This window comes from Abrus precatorius, unplaced genomic scaffold, assembly GCF_003935025.1.
Source record: "Abrus precatorius isolate BTA unplaced genomic scaffold, Abrus_2018 Scaffold8, whole genome shotgun sequence".
NCBI classification, from domain to species: Eukaryota; Viridiplantae; Streptophyta; class Magnoliopsida; order Fabales; family Fabaceae; genus Abrus; species Abrus precatorius.
In genome coordinates this window covers 37,045,504-37,067,849 of record NW_020874428.1, presented here as the reverse complement: position 1 = coordinate 37,067,849, position 22,346 = coordinate 37,045,504, and the positions used below count along the sequence as shown (strand labels likewise).

Here is a 22,346-nt window from a genome sequence, read left to right as displayed (position 1 = left end):
TCGAACACATTACACAAAAAGGAATAATTACAGATAGTTGAATATATTACTATAATTAAACCATGTAAGCTAATCGTCTTTGCACAAGAGAGAACTGTTGTGTGGAGAACACTCAAAATAAAAATATATCAAAGAGTCAAAAGTTGAAGAAAAATAATATTTAATGTGTGCGTTTGATCTCATCATTTTATATACACATACAAACTTAATTCTAAGGAGCCTTTTTCACTTTTAACACACGGAAGAGGGAAGAAGGAGTAAGAGTTTAGGAATACTTATTTGAATTTTTGTATAAAAATAATTATAAATAAATTTCATCTTAATTATAATATATATATATATATATTTTAGATTTAGCAATCATTATTTTAAAAAAATATATACGAGCATGTAATAATACATAAATATATTTCATTAAAAATCAATAATTAATTTGTGATATTTTATAAATTTAGTAAGCATTTACTATAAAAAATATTATTATACTGTTAGATACCTATAAAAATAGTTTTCATATTATTATTTATTGTGAAATTTATATTAAAAACACTCACTTATTATTCATATGTTTATTTAATTAATATATAACTATTAATTTAATTATTTAATGTTATAAATACTTTAAAAATATAATATTAATTTACGTGTATGATTTTTTTTATTAAATTTTAATCTACTAAATAATGTTATTTATTTATTTATAAAAAAGGTGAGAGTGAGAAGTAGATGAAACATTCATTATTCAATTATTGCTCTTCAGGCTGTATTTGGGGATGCATGACATTACTAGACGTCAACGGAGTTGATCCCTAGATTGTCTCAATGCATAAGCATTTAAACAAAAAGATTGTTATTTTTTGTATATTACATACGATTACCATTTAGAACTACCAAACATGCAAGTGGATTTATTTACTTGTATTATTTTCTATCGTGTTTCTTTTCTTTGATATTTTAATATTTATTATTATATTATATCTTATATATTTAATTAGTAAACAATTATGTAGTAACATTACTATAATTTAATAGTAAAATTTTATAAAAATTAAAATATCATTTATTTTCTTAATCATTATTCAAAATTGTAGAGATTAAAAAATATTAATTTATACCTTTTTAACATGTTATAATAAAAGTTAACAAACAAATTTTTATTTAAAATTATAATATTTAATAATATTATTATATTAAATTTTATGAATTTTCATAAAGTTATTATTAAAAAATGTTATTAGATACACGTAAAAAAATAATTAAATTAATAATACACATATACAAAGTAAATGGCATGGCCATGAAAGTTCAATATTTTATCTCTGTCATTTGCCAACCTAAGTTGCCTTCCTCATTTTCTATGGCTGTGATGACGCAGGACATATACGATGCATTGATATTATATTAACAAGTTGTAATTAAACAAATATGTGACCACGTTACTTAATTACGTAATGGTTAATACAATAATTAATTGTGGTTCCATATGGAATTTATTTAATATACATCAATATAATTAGTTGAATAACATTATTATACTCTCTTAAGTCTTTTCCGTTGACCATTTTATATGTGTATGCGTCCATTTATAGGATTATTATATAATTTGGATTTAAAAGTTCGTTTGATTAGATATATATAGGGTTATCAGATTAATTCTATCTTAAGAATTCGATAATTGAAAAAATTAGGAGGAGAAGAAAGACTCTAAATGAAAGCCATATGATTCTAAAATTTCATATCACAAATATAGTTTATTCATTCTTTCTACTCTCCTACTAAAAACTATATACCATATGAAAACGTGTTTTGAGATGCTGACTCTTGGATATATTAAGTAATTAAAAAAGTCCACCACTGAGATAAATGAAAAAGAAGAAGGAGGAGGCTCAAAATTGATTATTTGTAAACATATTATAAGTTTTAGTAAGATACTATAGTATTTATTTGTAAATTTGTATTTTAAAAAGTTACTGATACTTATTTTTATATTTTTACACGTACTAATTTTGATTCATATATTCGTACTGATTGCCTATCTAAATTTTTATACTCATCTACATTATTTATAAATTATTATAATTAAAATGTCATTTTCAACATGTTTTTTAATTAATAATAATAAATAAATGTTTTTATAAAATAATAATTATTCTTTAAAAATACACAAATAAATTAATAAAAAATATAAACAAGATTATTCATTTACAGTAAAATAAAAATATAATAAGATATTAAATTATAACATAATATATCTACAAAACAACCAAAATATTCATATAAAATTTAATTTTAATTATATATATGCTTATCATATATGTATTTATATTGATTTATTTTATGCATATTAATATCCATAAATGTGCATAAGTATTAAATACCCATGTTGTGACCTAAATCGATTAAATGAATAGTTATCCAATTTATTATAAATATTTGTTTTATAAGCACTTAATGAATATATAATTATATATATAAAAAAAGGCAACTTATTCTGGTTAATATATAACTTTTATTTTGTTAAAGGTAATATAAATTTTATCTAACGGAATTTAAATTAATATAGATACTATAAATTTACGTTAATGGTCTGATATTTAATAATTAATATTACACCTCTATATATATATATATATATATATATAATTGTTTGTTAATGTGAAGCATATTAATAATTTATTTACATCTAAATTAATACAAACTGTATATAATTTTTTTTTTTAGTTTTTTATCTAGTTTAATCAGATCTAATTCAGGTTACATATTTGAATATAATGAGTAAGCTTATCACTAGAGTATATAATTATTTGAATTAAAATTTTATTTAAATAATATTGAGTCGCTTACTATTCAGACCAACTTTCTTAGTATGTATGATTTTTTTTTTGTAATGTATAAATATTTTTAATCTTCAGTTATATAAGTATGGATCAAATTATGTATACCTTAATAACTTCATTTGTTTTGATAGTTTTGTTTTAGTGTTTAAAGTTGTGTAAGGAACATTTTTTTTTTCTTTCAAATTACAAAAATATTACAATTTTTAAAATTTAAAACGATTTTTTTTCTAGAAATGGTAGAAGAAAATTATTACATAAAATGGTCACCATTTTTTGGACTTACAAACATTATACAAGTAGTACCACCCACAAGAAATCATAAAAAGAGGTGAATTTTGAATTTTTCAAAACATAATTCATTCGTATACTCATTCCATCATTCCTTTCCTTAAGTTGTTCTTACGTCAGCGAGCCAAGAAATAGCAAATAGATTATTTTAAAATGGTTTGATATCCATGAACAAGTAGGTGAAAGTTAAAAACCCTAGATATTATTAAGATATAGATTACCATCAATATCTCAGCATGAACGTCCAAAGAAGAATTCTCACAACGCTACTTTGACCCTCCCACCTGTGCTCTTTCTGAGTCTTCTTTTTCTATCTAGATGGTTGTAGTTGGGTCACTTGCAAAACGCGCGGGGAGAGTGAATAGTTGATATTAATGTAACGTTTACACCCAAATCCAAATTTACATTTACTCTCAAATTGGTGCATTTTTTCTCACGCCTATCACTGTTGAGAAAGAAAATGGACAGAGATAAAATTTGTTTAATCTTATATTCTCATTTAAATGGTGTGTATCTATACGCCAAAGGCAAGGAAGTCCCACTTGGTTAAATTGCTTGACTCAAAGAGAAGACTAAGAAATTAATATAGATACATAGAAAAAGGAAAGCCCCGGTCACCGGTGGTGTTGCAAAAAATTTGACCTGAAAACCGTTGTTGTTGTTTGGCCCATGTGACTTTACAAAACGTACGAAACTTCAAAGATGGCCCCAATCACTAATTTTCTTTTTATTTATTTTTTCATTTTAATTAGTCAAATATTTTCAAGAGTCAAATTCTTCATGCAGGCCCTCTTTCTCTAGACACTATATATTAATATAAAAGGAAAGGCTTTGTTTGAAGACCAACAACGCAGAAAGAGGCCAGGAATTAGAAGGGTCTGCGGAGAAGATAGAAAGAATAGCGCTATCTTTCCATTTATGGAGCTTGCTTCGGAGAGATCTGGTGACGGAGGTGGTGGACTCAAGGAAGAAAAGAGAAGTGAGTATAGTGTTGGTGATGAGGAAGGTCGTCATAAACAAGAGACTATTGTTGAGGTGAAGATTAATTCTCTCCTAATTAATATCGAGTTATCTATGGTGCCATCAGTTTTATCTTCTAAATGACAAAAACGTTTCTCCTTCTTAATTTGTGTTGATTTTTCTTAGATTTTATTTTTCTGATCGATTTCTTTCTTTTTTGCATCTGCAATCCATTTTTGTTCAAAATAATCCCACAATTACCATCAAGCTGTATTGGAACTATCTATATGATATGTGTTCTTAAACAATTTTTGTTGGGAATATTTCGGTTTTGTTTATTCATTATCATTAAACGTAAAACGGTCATACGAATACTTTTAAAGCCTACAAGATTTACATAAAATTAGACTGACCGATGAAATATATATTATCAAGTACTGCGTTAATATTATTCGATATTTCGATCATGTTGATGTTGATCACATATCAGCTCCTCAATTCCTTCTCTTTCATCCCTTTTTAATTATCTATATTGATTACATTATTTTCCAAAATTTAAACATATTATTATTATTTGCTTTTTGTGTCTTCAGTAGTGAAATTTTTTTCCGATTATATAATACGAGGCAAAATAATCATAATAAATTCAATTAGGGCATACGAATTAACAGTTAGAGGGTTTAATTTGTTTTTCTTATTAAAACAGACTCTGATTCTCAATTTTGTCTTATATCTTCATCATCCTCACCAGTAACAAATTGTTTATCCTAAAATCATAATATATATAACATCAATCTTTAGTAGTTATGCTTGCTATAATGCATAGTAAAAAATGTAAATACCTCCAAAATAATTTATCTCTGTGAACATTATCTACAACCTGACAAGTACATATATTAAAATAGTATTGAACTAGTCAACACCAGAAGATAAGATTTATATTAGAAAGAAGCCATCGATTGAGAAAGCAAAACACATGTCTAATCAGGGATGTAATTGGCAAAAATCTATTGGAGATATTATCAATTTTTGGCACATATAGCTACTATAAAGGGTTTAAATAATTAATCCACGCCTTTGATGACAGTTGACCCATGCAAGTGGCTGATATAATAACTCCTGAGATCTAAAACATGATAATTCACCCTGCACATGCAAGTAAACCCAATTGATTCTCACAGGGCAAAGAAATTAAAAACGGAAATTTTTTTCAGTTTCTCACATATACAGTTCCTCATTCAATACAATCATTTCCATCCTTGATTCCACTATTTGAATTATCATTTTCCTTTTTAATATATATCGATATTGAGAAGTACTCCCAAATTTTCTATTTTATTTGGAAGGAACAAGCTAAGGAATAAATATATTAAGGCCAAATTGGCAACAACCTAATTGTATATATGCCTGCATCCATGAAAAATATAGAGAAAAGCAATAATTACGGAGAAATTGTATTTGATTTGTAAATGTATATTAATATTGATATTAATTTGGTGATTGCTGGTGCGATATAGGATGAGCCACCCATTGCTAATACCGAAAGATTCACACTGGAGGCTGGACCAAGCACATCGTCAAGCAAAAAGGAAGAGGTTAAATTTATTATGATACAACGATTTTTTTCTTCTTGTTCTCATTTTCACTGTTTAAGAGTTATAGAAACTAGTTTTATATAAGAATAGTTAGTACTTATATCATATGTACCAATGGGGTTGTAGGTTGATGATCAGATTGAGACTACTAAAGCCGAAATGAGCGAAGTGCAAGAAGAAAATCAACGGCTAAAGATGTCTTTGAACAAAATAATGAATGAATATCGGACACTAGAAAGGCAATTTCAAGATATAGTTAAGCAAGGAACAAAAAAGAATGATGATAAAGGAAATGGTAACCATCAAGAAATAATAGAGGAATCAGATCTTGTTTCCCTCAGTCTAGGAAGAGTTCCGAGTAATCCAAAAAATGATGAGAAATCCAAAGTTTCTAAACCAATGAAGGATGAAGGGTTTAACGAAGAGTTGACTCTTGGACTAGATTGCAAATTTGAAACATCAAAATCGGGAAGCACTAGCGAAGCTTTGGCAGATCCAAGTCCAGCAAATAGCTCTGAAGTGCCGAAAGAAGAAGCTGGGGAGACTTGGTCACCCACTAAGGGAGTCAAGACAACGAGAGATTCAGAGGACGAAGTTGCTCACCAAAATCCTACCAAGAAAGCTAGAGTTTGCGTCAGAGCAAGATGTGACACTCCAACAGTATAACTCTTCTCACAGCTCATTAATTCCATTTGGCATTTATCTTTTAACTTTAACTTTTACGTTCTTATACTCACTTTCTCTTATATCTTTTTTTTTTTCAATCTATCTTTTTCTTCTTTTCCATCATATCTTTTATCACCACTCTCTTATATTTTTCCCTACCTGTCCTTCTTTTTCTACCCATTTAACATTTAAAATTTGGAGTCAAATGATCATTTTCCTTTCAACTTTGACATACCGCGCAAATAATGGTATTTTGCAGTTTCTACGTTTTACACACTTCTCCTTACCTTATAAAGAAAAAGAATAAAAGACTTACTCCTTTTTCAAAATTAAGGATGGGAGAAAAATATTTAGATCTTTTTAAATATTTTCTGTTTTTACTAGTTTCTATGCGTGGTGTCTCTAAATAAAAATTATCCACAAACAGCCGTGATATAAGAGGGGTGTCAGAAAAAGAAAAATATAACGTGAAAAATGATAATGTTTGGAGACATATATAGAATTATAAACTCGTGAACAGTTTCAAAATATAGAAAGCTATTTATTCATGTTTTGATATTTCTTGAAACAGATGAACGATGGATGTCAATGGAGAAAATACGGACAAAAGATCGCAAAGGGAAATCCTTGCCCTCGAGCTTACTATCGTTGCACAGTTGCACCATCATGCCCAGTAAGAAAACAGGTATCTATCTACCTATACAGACATTACACTCATTGCCATTGAGTTTCAATTCATCAAAAATTCGAAATTCTTTTGTGACTTATAGAAACACACTATCAAAGAAAAATGCAGCCTCGTGTACCTAAAAATTGTTATATTGACTTCAGGTGCAAAGATGTGCTGAGGACATGTCCATTTTAATCACCACCTACGAAGGGACTCACAATCACACTCTTCCACTTTCAGCTACTGCCATGGCATCCACAACTTCCGCAGCTGCTTCCATGTTGTTGTCTGGTTCATCAAGCTCTCTCTCTGGATCAATACCTTCAACAACCACCACTGCTCCTAATACTCTCCATGGCCTCAACTTTTATCTCTCAGATGGTTCCAAATCAAGGCAATTATACCTGTCCAACCCTGCACTATCATCTTCACCTTCACATCCAACCATCACTCTTGACCTCACTTCAAACCCATCCTCTTCCTCATCATCCCCTTTTGTTAGATTCACTTCAAGCTACAACCAACCCAGGTACCCTTCTTCCACAAGCCTCAGCTTCAGTTCCTCCGATTCCAATGCAATGTCTTGGAGCAACGGGTTCCTCAACTATAGTACTCAACCATATAATAACAACAATAGTAATAATAAGAGTAATAACCTTAGCACTTTAAACTTTGGAAGACAACAAATGGAAAATATCTACGAATCCTACATGCATAAGAACAGCAACTCAACCGTCCCTCAAGGCGCTCTACCAGATACTATATCTGCAGCAACCAAAGCGATCACAGCAGACCCAACTTTTCGATCTGCTTTGGCAGCAGCACTTACTTCATTTATTGGGGCGCAAGGTAGCATTGGAAGCACGCAAGGAAATCAAAGTGTTGGAGAAAATTCAAGTCAGAAAATGAAATGGCCAGAGGCTTTTCCTGTGTCTAATTCTACTTTGTCTTCTTCAAATTCCAAAGTCAATGGTTGTGCATCAAGCTTCTTGAACAAAACGCCAGCAAATACACAGACCACAAGTTTGATGCTTCTACCACCGTCTACTTTGCCGTTTCCTACCTCCAAAAGTACTTCTGCATCTCCTGCGGAAAATAGCGACACTACCAGTTAATTGGTGATATATTTCTCTATATAGCTATAGCTAGGTAGCTACTATTTTTCCCTTGCGTTGAATTGATGTAATTAAGATGCTAAGTAAAATTTAGCATAGACGCATAAATAAGAAACGTATATGTTTTTTTTTCCCTTGATTTAGGGATGAAATTTGATATCCAACATTGAATCACAACTGCACTGTTAGGGTTGGCTTAAAAAGAAGTTTTTTTAGCAGTGGTACGTACGTATATATGAAGATGCTGTGATGTATAATACACACACGGGATCTCGAGCACAACCCAAAATCATTTTTTCTTAATATTCTTATTAGTATAAATTATTCAATCTAAAAATATTACTCGCAATTAATTTTGATAGTTGGATTCAAGGTGGTGTTGAATAAGATGAAATGATAGCTACGAACCAGTCAATAATCTAAGAATTCATAACAAAAATTACGTGCAAAACTAATTTTATTAAAATTAATAAAATGTTTAACACATTTACATATCTAATACCCAAGTTTAACATTGTTGATTAAATTAAAATTATTATTATCAATTAATCCACAGATTAACAGTGATTGGTGAAATAAATTGACAAATCAATCGAATGAGACTGACCGATTAGATTGAAAATTGAGAATGTTAGATAATTAATTTGAATAGTTTAGAAAACTAATAAAACAAAAAAAAATAAATCAGTTAATGACTGATTAAATATTTGGACTAAAGACTGATTTGGACTTTTTTCTAATATATTTTTAAAAAACACGGTTTAACATATTTTTTTAAAATAAATTACTAATTTTTTTAAGTACTACACATGTATTATTAAACTATAATTTATAATATATTATACAATCATTTCAAAATTAAATAAATTTTTAAAATATTAAAAATAATAAATATTTATTATACTAAATAAGACTAAAATTAAAGAAATAAAATTTTTAAAATAAAAAATAAATTAACAAAAAAGTAAGATTAAATTTTAAAAAATGTTTAATGTAAGAAAAATCATTTATTTTATTTAAAATTGTTCTTGAAAATATATTTGTTTAATAATCTATGATGATCTTGCATATAAAGATAGATAAAGCTACATATATGAGATTTACACATAAATTATTATTATTAATTATATTTTATTTAACTATTCATAATTGTGAGATTTAGTCTTAGAAACATTATTTACATTTTACAAACTTGAGTTTGTTTAGTTTTTTTGTAACTATATTTGTCTATTTAAAATATTTTTAATTGCCGCGTATCTCTTCAAAATGCATTATAATATTAAGGGTTTTTTTTGCATAATATAATATATATATATATATATATATATATGTGTGTGTATGATGGAATAAAAGATAATATAAAATTTATACAATTATAGAATTATATAAATTAGTGATATTTAAAAAAATTAATGATTTAATTAATTTTTTAACAATACCAATAAATATTATATAGTGAGTAAACTAAATTAATGTAAAAATTCAAATAAAATAATAGTAGTCTGGTATACGATAAACTAAAGGACCATTTCACACTTAGGTCTTAGCAGCTATTTCTCACACTAAAAGAAAAAAAAAACTACTTTTATAAGAGAGTGGAGTTACTTGTCATCTTAGTTTCTTCTTTTAATTAAGAGGTAAATTACTTAAAGAATCGAAGCAACTATGTTTATTTAATTTTTGTGTAACAATTCTTTGCGTTATAAAAATACTCAATATATAATCACATAGTTCATTTTATGCTTTTATGATATCCCTGTATTGCACAGATATGAGGGCTTGTTTCTTTCACATTTAAAATGATTTTAATAATGCATAAAAATAATTTCTATATATTTTAAAAAATAGTTAGGATTATAACATCTTTTTGGAGTTATATGATTAAAACAACTTTCCAAAACTTAAGTAAACATATTATGTTTTTTTGTAAAATAACCTTTTGAAAAAATTATATAAAATCCGAAACAAAAATCACAAAAATAGTTTTGTATTGATTTTGTTTTTCATGTAGCTGTAAATTGTCGTTTGTGAAATTACTTTCTTGGATAAAATGAAAAATAGGTAAGAAATAAATAGAAAAATATGTGTTGTTAAGCTTAATAAAAATAGAAGGTATAGAAAATCCCATATGGTTTCTCACACCATTACCCAAAATCACAAATCTTTTGTGAGAAAATAAAATTGTAAACCCCACATTAATGCTTTTCTTCTTTCTACTAAAAGATGATGTTGTCAAATCATAGGAAAGATTTTATCACACTGGAATCATAAGTCGAATTCTCTTTCACATAATTTTCTTTGCATCCAAACAATACCTTAATGCAAACTATTCATGGAATGGAGATGTGATAGGGATACTTGATCTAGATTGTGGATACATAAATCAATGTGGATTAAAAGAGTTTAACCAGTGCCACACACACTAGTTCCTCTCTCTGTCAATCGTTGTAATACTCCATAAATCTGATAAACAACTATGAAAGTCCACTATACGATGTTACTTACGTTGACTAAGACCTATCTTGTCCTATTTCAGAGCCAAATTTAACGACCAAATCATGATATGTCTCGAGAGTTGGTGCTGCTTGTTTGTGCAGGATCCAAGGGTATGTTCAGCGGAAAGACAAAATAGAGAAAAAGAATAAAATAATAATAATATATTATTTGAATAAATACAAATAAATTTATTTATTTTTTAAAATCAAAACAAGTATTTGCTAATATTGTGCACGTGAAATCATAACAGTCTATTAATTGGTAAAAATCAATTAAACAAAGCTTATATATGCATAGATGTTCTTCTTGTACACACAATTTATTGTAACATTTTAGTTGTCTCATAAAGATATAAACGATCAATAAGTCTTAAAATAACTTTTGAAATTATATTATTTTTATCCTATTGATAAAAAAAAAATACTTAATTCATTGACATTAATGAATTTTATTTATTATAATTGAGATAAACACACGCATAAGTAATGAAAAGATAACAAAAGTTCCCCAAGGGGATGTAGCTCAAATGGTAGAGCGCCCGCTTTGCATGCGGGAGGTACAGGGTTCGATCCCCTGCATCTCCAGAGAAGTAGGTTTTACAGCTACCTAATATTTTCATTATATATTATTATCATTTTTTCTATTTAATATTTTCGTCCAAATCCACGCAAAAAAAAGTTAATTCTTATGACCTCTCTTTACGCTAACTATTATAAATTGAAGCAATTTTTTAAATTTATATTGTGATATTGATCTTACAAAAATAAATAAACCTTACCAGTTTCTCCAAATGAACCAATAGTGTCACAGGGATTTGTTGTACATGATAGTGGAAAGTGTCACTCTCATTCCAATCTTATCAAAACTCTCCAGTCCCCACATAATCGATCGCATTAAATATAACAATAAAATTTAATTTGCCTAAATAGAAAATGAAGTATACTTGGTTCAAGTCAACTTGTCTAACAAAAAATCACATCTTCTCAAATAATAGTTTCAATTGTTTAGATTTATTTAAAAGACATTTTTTTCAATCTAACCAATGATTATTCATTTTATGAAAATATAATATTTAATATAACTTTTTCTTTCTAACATTTCCTTGAATATTAAGATATTCCGAGCATAGAAGTAAGAGCTTTGAATGGGAGAAATATAAGCAATTTTATCCTGCTTCAATGTCAGAAGATTTCTTAGGTTGATTTTGGACCAGTTAATTAAAAATTTTAAAGAATTTAAATTGTTTAAATATTTAAATTAAATCGTTTAAATTTTATTATTTTAAACTATTTTATTTGGATAGAATAATTGGGTATCCTTCGTTTTAAATATTTTTATTTAGATAAAGTAACTAAATTATTCACATTTTAAAAAAAGTAAAATTATCACTTTGATAAAATTAATTAAAATTATACAGTTTAAATTATTGAATTAATTATACCTGAAAATGAATGAAATAGACAATAAATAAATAATTTATTCTTCACTCTTTTCGTTAAAATTTATATTTTTTAATTTTAATCAATTAAAAATTTCTAAAAAATATTAAAATTTTAAATTTTTTGAATTTCAATATTCAAACAACAATTTTTAATCTATAAAACTATAATTTTTAAAATTATTTACTTAAAACATTTCATCTAATCACACTCAACCGATAAATTTAAATTTCTCTAAATTAACTTAACTTTTACAAAATAGAACGTGAAATTAAAGTATGATAAAATTTGTGTAAGTTATACTAATTTTCATACTTTTGAATAATTTAATTTTAAAATTAAAAAACTCAGTTACATATTATATATATATATATATATATATATAATTTGATGTTTTTAAAAATATATATATTTGATAATAGCAATATATATATATATATATGTGTATTTCATATTTTATTTATACTTATTAAAATTAATATAATATATAATTTTTAAATTTTTAAAAATAAAAATCATTTGATAATAATCTTATAAATATTAATTTAAAAAAATACAATATAAATAATTTAAATAATATATAATTATAATTTAAATATTTGATTAATATTTGTATATTAAAATATTAAACAGTATAATAATGCGTGTAATTATATCAATATAATTTGATATTATGTATAAGAATTGTTATATTTTAAACAGAATACTAAGTGTTTAAATTTTTTTTTTTTAAGTTGCATAAAAATAGTCAAATTAATAAAATATTTTTTTATTGTTTCTTATATAAATATATTTTTCAAAATCAACTCAAGATAAAATTAAAATTATATATTTTTTATTATTTTAATAATAATATCTTATAGAGCTAATTTTACACATCTAACAATTAATAATATTTTTACTAAAAAATAGTTATTAATTTTTTTATTTTAAATGTAATGAATTATTTTTCAACCCTTTTATTGCTTAAAATAAAAAAAGTACAAACTTCATCTTTAATTAAATTTAAAAATCAACAATAAATTTTATTTTTTCTAAAACCAAATAAGTTAGCATAACATTGACTAAACTCTAGTAATCTTAAATAAAAAGCAGCTCAACTTTAGATTTTGAGAATTAAGATCAAGAGATATATTAGTAATATAATTCTACTATTAATTAAATTTTTTAAAATTATATGTAAAATTTATTAAATGAAATGGAAATTTATATTGTTTAGTCTATTTTAATAAATTTCAATTAATAATAAAAAAGTAGATGTAAACAAATGATTAAGAAAATCAGTTAAAATTTTAAAAATTAAAACAAATTATTAATATTTTTTAATTTCTAGTTCACTTTATCATGATTTTAATATTTTAAATTTTAAAAATTTTCAGCTAGAAATTTCAAAATAATAGTTAAGAACATCCTAATAAAAAGCATGTTAAGAAATTATGCTATCACTTTTACTCTCAAGATGAATGGACGTTGATTAATTAATTATAAAATGTTAAAAATTATTATTATGTTTCAAAATAAAATGTTGATTAATTAATTATAAAGTTTATTACAATTAAGTTGATGAATAAAGTATAAAAAAAGAGAAAGACTAAAACAGAAAGATATTTTTAAAATATATATATATACACATACGATATATTAAGCTGAGAGTGGGGAAGGTTGATTAGACTGCAATACATTAACAAATACAGCACGCATCCAAATTCTGAGAATGCATATTGAAAGATCGAAGCAATAACTTTTTCTCTGCCGCCACGGGTTTGGATCCCACACCCATAACCCTTCATCCATTGAATGATCTTGCTTTTCCCTTTCAATCTTAATCCGACTCATACATAACGGGTGACTCAATTTCTTTCTTTTTTTCCTCCTTTTTCAATTAAATTGTTTTTTTTTTTTGGGGCTTTTGTTATCATTTGTTAATTTTGTTTTGTCGTATGTTCGAGTTTATAATTTTTATGTCCTGGACGGTGGATGATTGATTCCGAGGGTGGATCTGCATTAAAGCCCCTTTCTTCTTTATGTTTCTTGGAATTTCCCACTGTTTCTTGATCTGGGGTTTTGTACTCTGTTGCCGACGAAGCTGTTGTATGAGAAATGAGACTAGTGGGGATTTTTTATTTTTATTTTTATATTATCATTATTATTTGGTGTGAAATTTTTGCCCTAGGAATGATTGTGGAAATTTTGCGGAGTTGAACTTTCTAATTAAACGTAAAGGGTTTCAAAATGTGCTCTCAATCTTATCCCTCATTTTGCACGTTGTATGCTCTTTGCGTACAAAAATGAATTATGGTTTGTTCTACTGGTGGAATCAGAATCGGCCTGTTGGTTGGGTGTGTCTCTTTGCAAATAGTGAACTAGGTTCTGCTGTGCGTGTGTGTGTGGGCGCGTTTTGTTGTAAAGAAAATTGAAGTCATTTTCGTTTTCGCTGTGGTGGTTGGTTTTTCATGGTGGTAGCAATGTCGACTCCTGCTAGGAAGAGACTCATGAGAGACTTCAAGAGGCTGCAACAAGACCCACCTGCAGGAATCAGTGGAGCGCCCCAGGATAACAACATAATGCTGTGGAATGCTGTCATTTTTGGGTGAGTTGAATTCAAATTGGATAAATATGCACTGCTCTGTTGCGTAATATAGTCACTTTGTTTTATTTCATTTTTTCACTTTGTTAAAGTATGGATGGATAAGCAATTTCTGCTTTCTTGTCTGCTTTGGATTGCAGTCCTGACGATACTCCATGGGATGGAGGTGAGTCTGTCCTTTTGCTATGGCTCCTACCTGGAAACAAATTTGATATATGTGTCAACTAAGTTTTTCAGCCATCTCGTGTATTATATGCACTTTTAATGATTCTGTTGTATTAGAATATTTGATGAGCTTGCTTTGTATATGGTATTAGAATCATGTTGCAAAGAATGTCATATCCCTTCCATCCTCTAAAAGATTTTGGGAAGCTCTCAACACGTCACCAACTTAAAAATTGAGATTTTTTGTAGAACTGACATGTAGATATTCCTTGATGGTATGTTGTGGTTTTATTTCTCTCGTGTTTTTGGTTTCCAATTGGTGAAGACTTGGCTGTTGGTGTTTTGTTTTCAGTTTGCAACATTAATTACTCCCTGCAGTTTTTTTATAAGACACTTTCACTTAAATCATATAGATTAGGACAAGTTGTTGAAAGTAGTTGATGTATTGTTTTTTGAAAAATTAATTACAACATTCTAAGTTCACCCCTAGTTAAGGTTGAATTCTATCACTATATTAATTGTTAAGAAGTTAGAAAGGTTAAATAATGTAGGGCAAATATGTGAAAAAATAATGAATGCTCCTAAATCTGTGTAAAGGGTCTTATATTAAAAACTAACAAAATCTTTAAAAGGTTCTTATATAAAAAGGAGCGAGTATAATTCCTAGCATGTCTTATTTATATGCTGCATATATTTGTGTAGGAGATTGCATTTACATTTACAATAGCGAGATATATTCTGTTAGACTATTTGGCTGATTTTTTTTACAGCATGAGCTTTGTTGTACTTTAGTTTTGAAAAGTTAAATGAAATTTGGGAGCTCATGGATGGGTAGTCTCTATGTATATTGAATGTCAATTTTGTCACTTAATATTATCATATTAGATATATTTACATACTACATGTCTACATATTTTGAGTTATTCAGGTACGTTTAAGTTGACTCTCCAATTTACTGAGGATTATCCAAACAAGCCACCAACTGTACGATTCGTCTCTCGAATGTTTCATCCAAACAGTAAGTTTTAGGTGGAAAAAATTATTCCTCTTATCCATAAATTACCTATCTAGCTACTAATGTCATTTTTCTACTCTGGGAAGTTTATGCGGATGGAAGTATTTGTCTGGATATATTACAAAATCAGTGGAGTCCTATATATGATGTAGCTGCCATACTCACTTCTATTCAGGTATTATCTTCTAAAGTATATATGATTTATCACAAAATCAGTGGAGTTCTATATATTACAAGCATGCATATTTACATAACTAACACTATTGAGTTTTGGAATCTGTGCGTTGTCACACCAAAACTTTGCACAAATTAATGCAAAATCCTGTGGCTCTGCAAATTACTTATTCCTTTTTGTGGATTGAAGAATTATCTACTACAAGGCATTACGGCATTACCTTTCATTTTAAATGTCCCTTTGTTTGCTGATTCATGTCTTGATCACTTGATTTTTTAACTTGGCTTTGCCTTTTTCACTATTAATTTTACTTTTTCAAACGAAGTTTGTAATATGCAATTCTGAACTTGAATTTTCTAAAAGATTATCATTGTCTTCTTCTCTTTACAAATCATAAGGCACATTGCTTTGTTGTACTGGCTCTCAATTTTAAATTATTCTTATATTGTCTGCCAGTCCTTTCTTATCCAATTAAATATCTGATCTCATTAACCACAGAATTTTAAGCCTTGAAGCCTTTTATTAAAAGTGTTTGTTTACTTAGTTTCCTTGTTTGTGCTAAGGGCCTGGCTGCCTGTAAGAGGTTTTTTAGGTCTGACATGCAAAGAGATCGCATTGCTGTTCTGATCTGATGACATTTTTCCAATTTTCTTTCTTTCATGCATCTTATAGCTACAAGCTATCATTGGCACATACATGAATTGTTTTACTCAAATTTCACTCTGTCAGATTAATATTTACACAATAGCAATTTTACTCTCAATATTTCTATCTTGCACTATGTTCCCCGATTTTTTTTCTTTTTTCAGAACAAGTTAGAGATACTGGTGCCAGTATGCTCTTATTGTGAGAGTGCACACCACTTAATAAAATGACAATGTTTGCCATTCTCAGAGTCCAGGGTGGTTGAGAAGTCCAGTTTTTTTTTTTTTTTTTGTGTGTGTGTGTGTGTGTGTGTGTGTGTACGACCATATTGCTGTCTTCTTGATTCTACTATTGGATATCTCGATATTGTATTTGAAAGTTTCTGGGGAACATTTTTTCCATGTTGAAATAGAATATCCTCATGCAGTTTTTTAATTGATTCATTCCCTGCTATGGTAGTAGTCAGGATGTTATTATAATTTTCTGAAAGGTAATTATTACTTGTGGCAGTCATTGCTTTGTGATCCCAACCCAAACTCTCCTGCGAACTCAGAAGCAGCTCGAATGTTTAGCGAGAACAAGCGTGAGTACAATCGAAGAGTGAGGGAAATTGTGGAGCAGAGTTGGACAGCTGACTAGGCCAATCTTTATGTGGTTGTGGGCCGTTGAAGACATGAATTAGGCTGCATTTCTACATATAAAATGACCGTGTCAACCTACCAAATTTTATGTCGTATTCCTTACTGTTCTGAATGTTAGGATCATCTTATCTTTAATTCATTGTAGTTTATGCATTGTTCATGTCAGTTCATGTAAAATAGAGTTTTCTGTCAATTTGCATCAGATTGTTCTCAACACGGTTCAATGTATAAGTTGAAGTTTCCTGAATTGGTTATGATCACAAGAATTTATAAACTACGTTCAATTTCATTTACATTGTATGGTTTCTCTGTCACATCGTAACTTATATCCTGTTTTCAACCTCGTATTGTGACCTGAACTGACATTTCTGCCATGTGATATTGGGTGATCAATCTTACACGAGATATAAGTTGTTTTCTGATATATTATAATCACAAAGATTTAGGAAAATAACTTTTATATCATTTCCATTGTATGGTTTTTCCTCTGAAGTTGATGTTTCTGATCGCGAATGAGGTGATTAATTATTTGCTATTTAGAATTCCCTTCCTTTGAATAATATTTGGTTTTGGTTTCGATGTTACTAGTCTGATGCGATGTATGATTTTATTACTATTTGTTTCAAATAGATAGTAATTTACGTGATGGCATATTGTATGAGATAGGCATATTTTAGACGAGACGGTATGCTGAAGTTGGCTCGCAGTCATGTATGTGAAAGGTGGAGAGGAGTTGCTAAAGAGGGATTTAGCTCATTTAAGAGTAATAGAATAAATTAGTATTTGAAATAGTGAGCACTAATTTAGTCTTATAGATAATTGTTTTAATTTAATTTAATTTTAATAACTGAGATGTTCGTTGTTTGGTAGTTGGGAGTAAAACAATTGTTTTGTAATGTTAGGACTTAAAATGATAATTTTAGAAATTAAATTGTTAGTATTCAGAAGTTTAGGAATTAATCTGCTGCACGGTTAGTGATGTAATTAAAACGTGAGAGATTATGAGGATAAGTGTTAGTACTGAATCTATTCTGACTAAGGATTGAACATGCAGTCGATTAAATTGAGAAATAGGTTGAGCCTGGTTTCTTTAAAGTGAGTCTTCTTATTGTAAAATGATTTCATCTTTTACCTTTAAATTTTTATTGGTTGAGATATATCATTTTTCTTCTTGTTTTATCTCAATACACCGCAATATCTAGGGGATATATCCAAATATGATCGTCTAAATTTCACTTATTTGCTTATTAAGTCTTTTGAGTGTCTATTTTTATAAATAAACTTTTCACCATTCATCAACAATAAATATTGTCAAAATCAAGATTGTAAAACAAGAATGCATAGTTGTTTTTTTACACCAAACAAATAAACTGGGCACAGCAGGGTCAAAGACTCAGCAAAATGAGATTATTGAAAATTAAAACACGATTTTTTTTTCTTCTTAAGCTCTGGTAAAAATATTCTCAGCTCAGGTTAAAATACTATTATAGCACATTTTTAACTCATGTTCCCCCCAAAAATCAGAAAATGTTGGAATTCATATAAATATACTAGAAGAAATAATTACAAATCATGCAAATTTATGTCGGAAATCTATATAAATATTATAAAAAGCACATATAGACACGACAAACCATGATATTGAAGACAGTTTGGTTTGATAAACGATATTATGTTAGGACACACAAAATATGCCAATTGCCAAACACTGCAGAGAGGCAAACGGTGAGAAAACAATTTTCATCTGTCTTCCTGTAGAGAGACAAACTGCACACGCGTAAAACACTGCAGACAAACAAAGTTTGAGAATGAAAAAAATTCATAACTGCAAGCTTGTTCACCCGACCACTTCTGTCAAACTGATCTCATCAGATTCAGGGGTCTGAACGTCCAATGAAAGAAGCAATACGTTAGCCATATATTCTTTTCTTTTACACTAGAAAATAAAAAGTTGAATTATTAATTTAGTTTCTAGATTTAGTCCTTGTACGAAAATGTTTTAACAAACTGGCTTAACAACTATTTATTAAAATTATAACAGAATATATTTTTCTTGGAGTTATCTTAAAAGGATAAAAAAAAAATATTCATATGTAAAAACTAAAATATAAAACTTCTATAAAGTGGAAAATAAAGAAAAAGTAATTTAAAGTATAAGGATCAAATTTAACACCTGTTACATGAAAGTTAAAACGAAAAACGGTGCATGAATAGTAAATTTATGATTAAGCCAGATAGAAGTTACACTCCATAGTGACTTACCATATTTTCTTTGTTTGCCTGTAGATTATCTTCAGCACTTGTAGGACTGATCGGAACTGTGAAAGCAAATAATCATACGAAGGCATTAGACTAACCAAACTAAAAAATTTCGTTAGTATAAAAAATGAAATATTGCTGCTCCCTTGCCTTCTTTGACATCAGACTTCTTTCCCTTCTCCTTATTTGTTTGTTGCTTAGTATGTTTCTCTGATTTTTTAGCTAACCTACGATTCCCACTGCCAGAAGCAGATCTTGAATTTGCAGTGTTCTTTCTGAGATTTTCTCTCAACCTGGATGCATCATTATTCTTTTGGCTAGTTTCCTTCACAGCAGGAGCAATAAAAGCAGTGTTACACTTGGGTTTCAGTTTTGCAGTATCCATGGTAGACGAAGAGCAGCAATGCACTTCATCATCAGAGGATCGAGTTCCCTCTTCTGGCACTAGTGAAATGCTTTCGGACACTTGGGTCTGCTCTATAGTTTCTGCAATATTATAGCTTTCAAGCAGTTCTTTCACTGGTTCTCCAAGTTCAGTTAGCTGATTTCGCCCCACATAAGATTTTAGCTCATCTTGCATCTTCTGAAAAGGCTATTTTTGATGTTGAACAAAAAAAGCTTCAATTAATTAATGGGCATATAAAGATAGAGCTAACTGCTGCAATCCATAAGAAAATAAATAGATATATTTGAACTACAAAAGTTAACAATTTTTTTTTATTACCAAAAGTTAACAATGTTCGTGTGTTTGTATTTTGCGTTGCTTATTGATATACGGGGGTTTACCTCACATCCTGCCTCCAAAGCAAGTTTGAAGAATCCTAGTGAAAGTGAGTGTTTGGCAGCGGATTCAGATAGCTTAATCTGGCTTAACCAATATGAAGAAGAAGACAGGAGATTGAACTTCATTCGGCTGGATGTTCTGGGAATGTCAGAAATGGGTGTTTGGGTTCTGCTTTGAGAAGCTTGGCTATAACCAGACCTCATTGTTCTGGTCTCTGAGATTGGAGTAATGTTGCCAACCAGCTTTGGGCTCAGAGTGGTAGATGCTTTGACTGGAATGGAGAGCCTTCTTGGTGGTTTAGCACTAGTAGACTTGTCCTTGCCAGAGAAATCAAGAACACCTACACTTCTGCTTACACTTGGAGTACTTGTCCCTCTGAAAATGAAAGCGAGAGTTTTTGTAACATACTCCAATTTCACAGTTCACATGCACACTCATACCACGAAATTTTTATTTTTTCTTCATGTTGCCTTGGGAGGAGACAGAGCACACAGCAAGGTAATTACAAAGTAGTGTAACGTTAGAACAACTCAGAGATGCAACTGTACAGGTAGATATAGCCATTAGAATTAGTAGACTATTTATTTTTGTTTTTGATTAAAGAGGGGGCATAGCCCAAACAGAAGAAAATTACACAAATGATTTGGAGGTAGGAAATTACACTGAAATAAACTAACCTAAACTTCCTGGAAGGATCATTAATCATAAGTAGAACTATTTTGAAAACGTATATACAACAAAATTTATATATATAGAAAATATATACAACGATTTTGAATTTAAAAATTCATTAAAAATTTATTATACTTCAATAATATAATAATTTTAATGTAATAAATATATTTTTCTTAAATTGTTATACTTCAATTCTAAGTACTACTTTTAAGTATTTTTTTACTACTTAAATTTAATCCTTCACAAAACCTTTATTTAAAAAGCTGAATATTTTGTTATTTTATAGAAAGACAAAAATATAATAAATAATTGCAACTTCTCTTCGCAAAACAAAACAACGAATTACAAGGTGTCAATTTGAGACTCATAACACAGATCAACCTCTTGTTCTTTTAAAACCATTTCCAATGCTGAAAATTGTGCTATTGATGATGAAATCAAACAAAAACATATGAAAGTACCTTTTAGATTCAGAAGAATTGGAGAAATCGGGTTTGTTTTCCTTGAATTTAGAAGAACGAAGTGCGTATCTCTGAAGCTTGGGTCTCGCAGAGTTCCCTGAAACATAAGCACCCGATTAAACTGTCACTACTGCCTCTGAACATTGGCATGCATAAGAGTGAACTAGATTCAATTGAAAGTGTACCAGAAACACCAGCAGAGGGAGGCTGTTCCTTGATGGGCTCTTCCATTGTCTCGTTCTGAATTTACGACACTCGTTTTTGAGATTGGAAGCTTCTGTTCTGTAACTGCTCTGCTTGTGTTCTATGTTTGACGATGATTTAAATTTATTTATATGGTTGTCTGCTTTGGACACGTGTCTTGGGAGCGGGAAAATGCAATGCAAAACTCAAAATTTGCTGCTACACCGTCACCGAACAGTAACTGTAACGGGAGTTCGCTGACGTGGCAGAGAGAGTTTGGTTTTGGCAAAGTGGGAGGGACCCATTTGCCATGTGTCGTGGGTGGTGCATTCGAATTTCAAATTTCAAAACGCACTCGCTGTTATTTATTCGGTCTTTGTTCCATTACGCCTCGTCAATAACTGCTTTACGGTTTTGCTTATTCACGAATTCTCAACCCACCTTCTGCACAAACAAATAAAATAAGGTTACTGCTACAGTATCAGTGGAGTTTAGTATTTTTTTTATATGTGAAATATTTTTCATTAATAAATAATAAAATCAGTAATTTAATTAAAAAATATCTTAATATTTTTTATTTTTAAGATAATAAAAAATTATAATCATTAATTTAAAAATATATATAATATTTTTTCAAATTTTCAAGTACCATAATAAATATTATTTATTAAAATTGTAATTTTTTATTAT

At 28.8% G+C, this 22,346-nt stretch overlaps 3 protein-coding genes and 1 non-coding gene across 8 annotated transcripts; 3 read left to right on the top strand and 1 right to left on the bottom strand.

Moving 5' to 3' along the window:
- Positions 1-3,911: 3,911 nt before the first annotated feature.
- LOC113874972 (probable WRKY transcription factor 61) lies at positions 3,912-8,327 on the top strand. The gene is made up of 5 exons (XM_027513327.1): positions 3,912-4,160; positions 5,603-5,680; positions 5,807-6,340; positions 6,918-7,031; positions 7,178-8,327. The coding sequence occupies exons 1-5, from the start codon at positions 4,044-4,046 to the stop codon at positions 8,129-8,131; spliced, it is 1,797 nt and encodes a 598-aa protein (XP_027369128.1). The 5' UTR covers positions 3,912-4,043; the 3' UTR covers positions 8,132-8,327.
- A 2,811-nt stretch (positions 8,328-11,138) lies between these two features.
- On the top strand, positions 11,139-11,211 carry TRNAA-UGC. Its single transcript has one exon. It is a non-coding gene; the product is annotated as a tRNA-Ala (tRNA).
- A 2,493-nt stretch (positions 11,212-13,704) lies between these two features.
- Positions 13,705-17,606, top strand: LOC113874974 (ubiquitin-conjugating enzyme E2 2). Of its 5 annotated transcripts, none has more exons than XM_027513330.1 (7): positions 13,705-13,911; positions 14,240-14,283; positions 14,523-14,656; positions 14,794-14,819; positions 15,747-15,836; positions 15,920-16,008; positions 17,164-17,518. In XM_027513330.1, the coding sequence occupies exons 3-7, from the start codon at positions 14,532-14,534 to the stop codon at positions 17,290-17,292; spliced, it is 459 nt and encodes a 152-aa protein (XP_027369131.1). In that variant the 5' UTR covers positions 13,705-13,911; positions 14,240-14,283; positions 14,523-14,531; the 3' UTR covers positions 17,293-17,518. The 5 variants fall into 5 exon arrangements, with proteins under 5 accessions (XP_027369131.1, XP_027369135.1, XP_027369134.1 ...); XM_027513332.1 differs by lacking the exon at positions 13,705-13,911 and adding an exon at positions 14,115-14,157 and having other exon boundaries at positions 17,164-17,521; XM_027513334.1 differs by lacking the exon at positions 14,240-14,283 and having other exon boundaries at positions 14,530-14,656; positions 17,164-17,606.
- Positions 16,966-21,769, bottom strand: LOC113874973. The gene is made up of 4 exons (XM_027513328.1): positions 21,659-21,769; positions 21,474-21,570; positions 20,340-20,712; positions 16,966-20,145 (listed from the first exon to the last, which is right to left on the bottom strand). Exons 1-4 carry the CDS (start codon positions 21,702-21,704, stop codon positions 19,669-19,671), a joined length of 993 nt encoding a protein of 330 aa, XP_027369129.1. The 5' UTR covers positions 21,705-21,769; the 3' UTR covers positions 16,966-19,668.
- Between the last annotated feature and the right edge of the window lie 577 nt (positions 21,770-22,346).